Source organism: Trypanosoma cruzi, genomic scaffold (assembly GCF_000209065.1).
Source record: "Trypanosoma cruzi strain CL Brener 1047053517133 genomic scaffold, whole genome shotgun sequence".
NCBI classification, from domain to species: domain Eukaryota; phylum Euglenozoa; class Kinetoplastea; order Trypanosomatida; family Trypanosomatidae; genus Trypanosoma; species Trypanosoma cruzi.
In genome coordinates, this window is record NW_001849562.1 from 49,851 (window position 1) to 50,812 (window position 962).

General features: G+C 43.6%; 1 protein-coding gene across 1 annotated transcript, besides 4 other annotated features; it reads right to left on the reverse strand.

The window, feature by feature from the left end:
- Positions 1 to 962: a sequence feature (haploid, non-Esmeraldo-like haplotype).
- Positions 42 to 71: a microsatellite.
- Positions 172 to 194: a microsatellite.
- Positions 326 to 360: a microsatellite.
- Tc00.1047053398751.10 (hypothetical protein, conserved) lies at positions 474 to 962 on the reverse strand (the record flags this gene model as incomplete). Its single annotated transcript, XM_797049.1, has 1 exon — positions 474 to 962. A coding segment is annotated over one exon (489 nt), but the record flags the coding sequence as incomplete, so codon positions are not given.

A 962-nucleotide genomic window follows, 5' to 3' on the forward strand; every position in this document is an offset into this window, starting at 1 on the left:
CACAAAATCCCATAAACACGAATTTCATTTAAGGATATGAGAAAAAAAAAAAAAAAGACTAAAAAAAAAAAGGTGGCGGATATATGAAGGCCAGAATAAGCGCGTGCGGTGGTCCTCCTAATTACATCCAATAATTTTCAGTAGGGAGGAGAACCATCCAGGCACACATGCATATATATACATATATATATATAATAGGTTCGTGAGTGCATAACACATGCGTACATCAAAGGCGGTTAGCCAAAAATGAACCAAGAAAAAAGTGGTAGACAAAAAAACGCCAATGCGAATCCATACAATACAGATGCAAAGCAGAAGCACAAACATATATATATATATATATACATATAGATAGATATAGAGAAAAAAAAAGAGGAAGTGGTCCATGACATTGGGGTACAGTGTGAGAAAAGAGAATTAAAAAAAAAAAAGCTGTGGTACACAGCAAAAAGCATTGCATACCATTTTGGGTGCTACGCCAGTTCCATCTCCATTTCATGCGTGATGGCAAGAAGCAGTTTTTCCTTAAAGAGTTCGTAAGTATCATAAGGCGGAACAGTCACCAATGATGAACACGACTGTGCCCGTGGAAGATGCTCCGTACTCTCTGCATTCTCGGTCACCCTGATCTTGCGGATGAGGGGAAGTCTCTTCTGTCCGCAGGCAAAACAGAGAAATGAAGAGCGCTGCTCCACAGTGAGCTCATCCATAATGCGCCAAAAGGCCTGCTCCCTTATCCCATTCAACTGAACCTCAATGGACTGTCGCATCAGGTCAGGCGTTAGGTTGGAGTCACCGCAGACCATCCGCTCCAAATCCCGCCACGAGAGACAGCGAATAACACGTTTGGGCAGGACAGACCACATCCCCTCGCGGATCGCATTCAACTGCAAATCCATGGAGTGCGTCAAACAATCTTCCGCCAGCCGACGGCATTTAAACACCATGGCGTTCTCACTCTC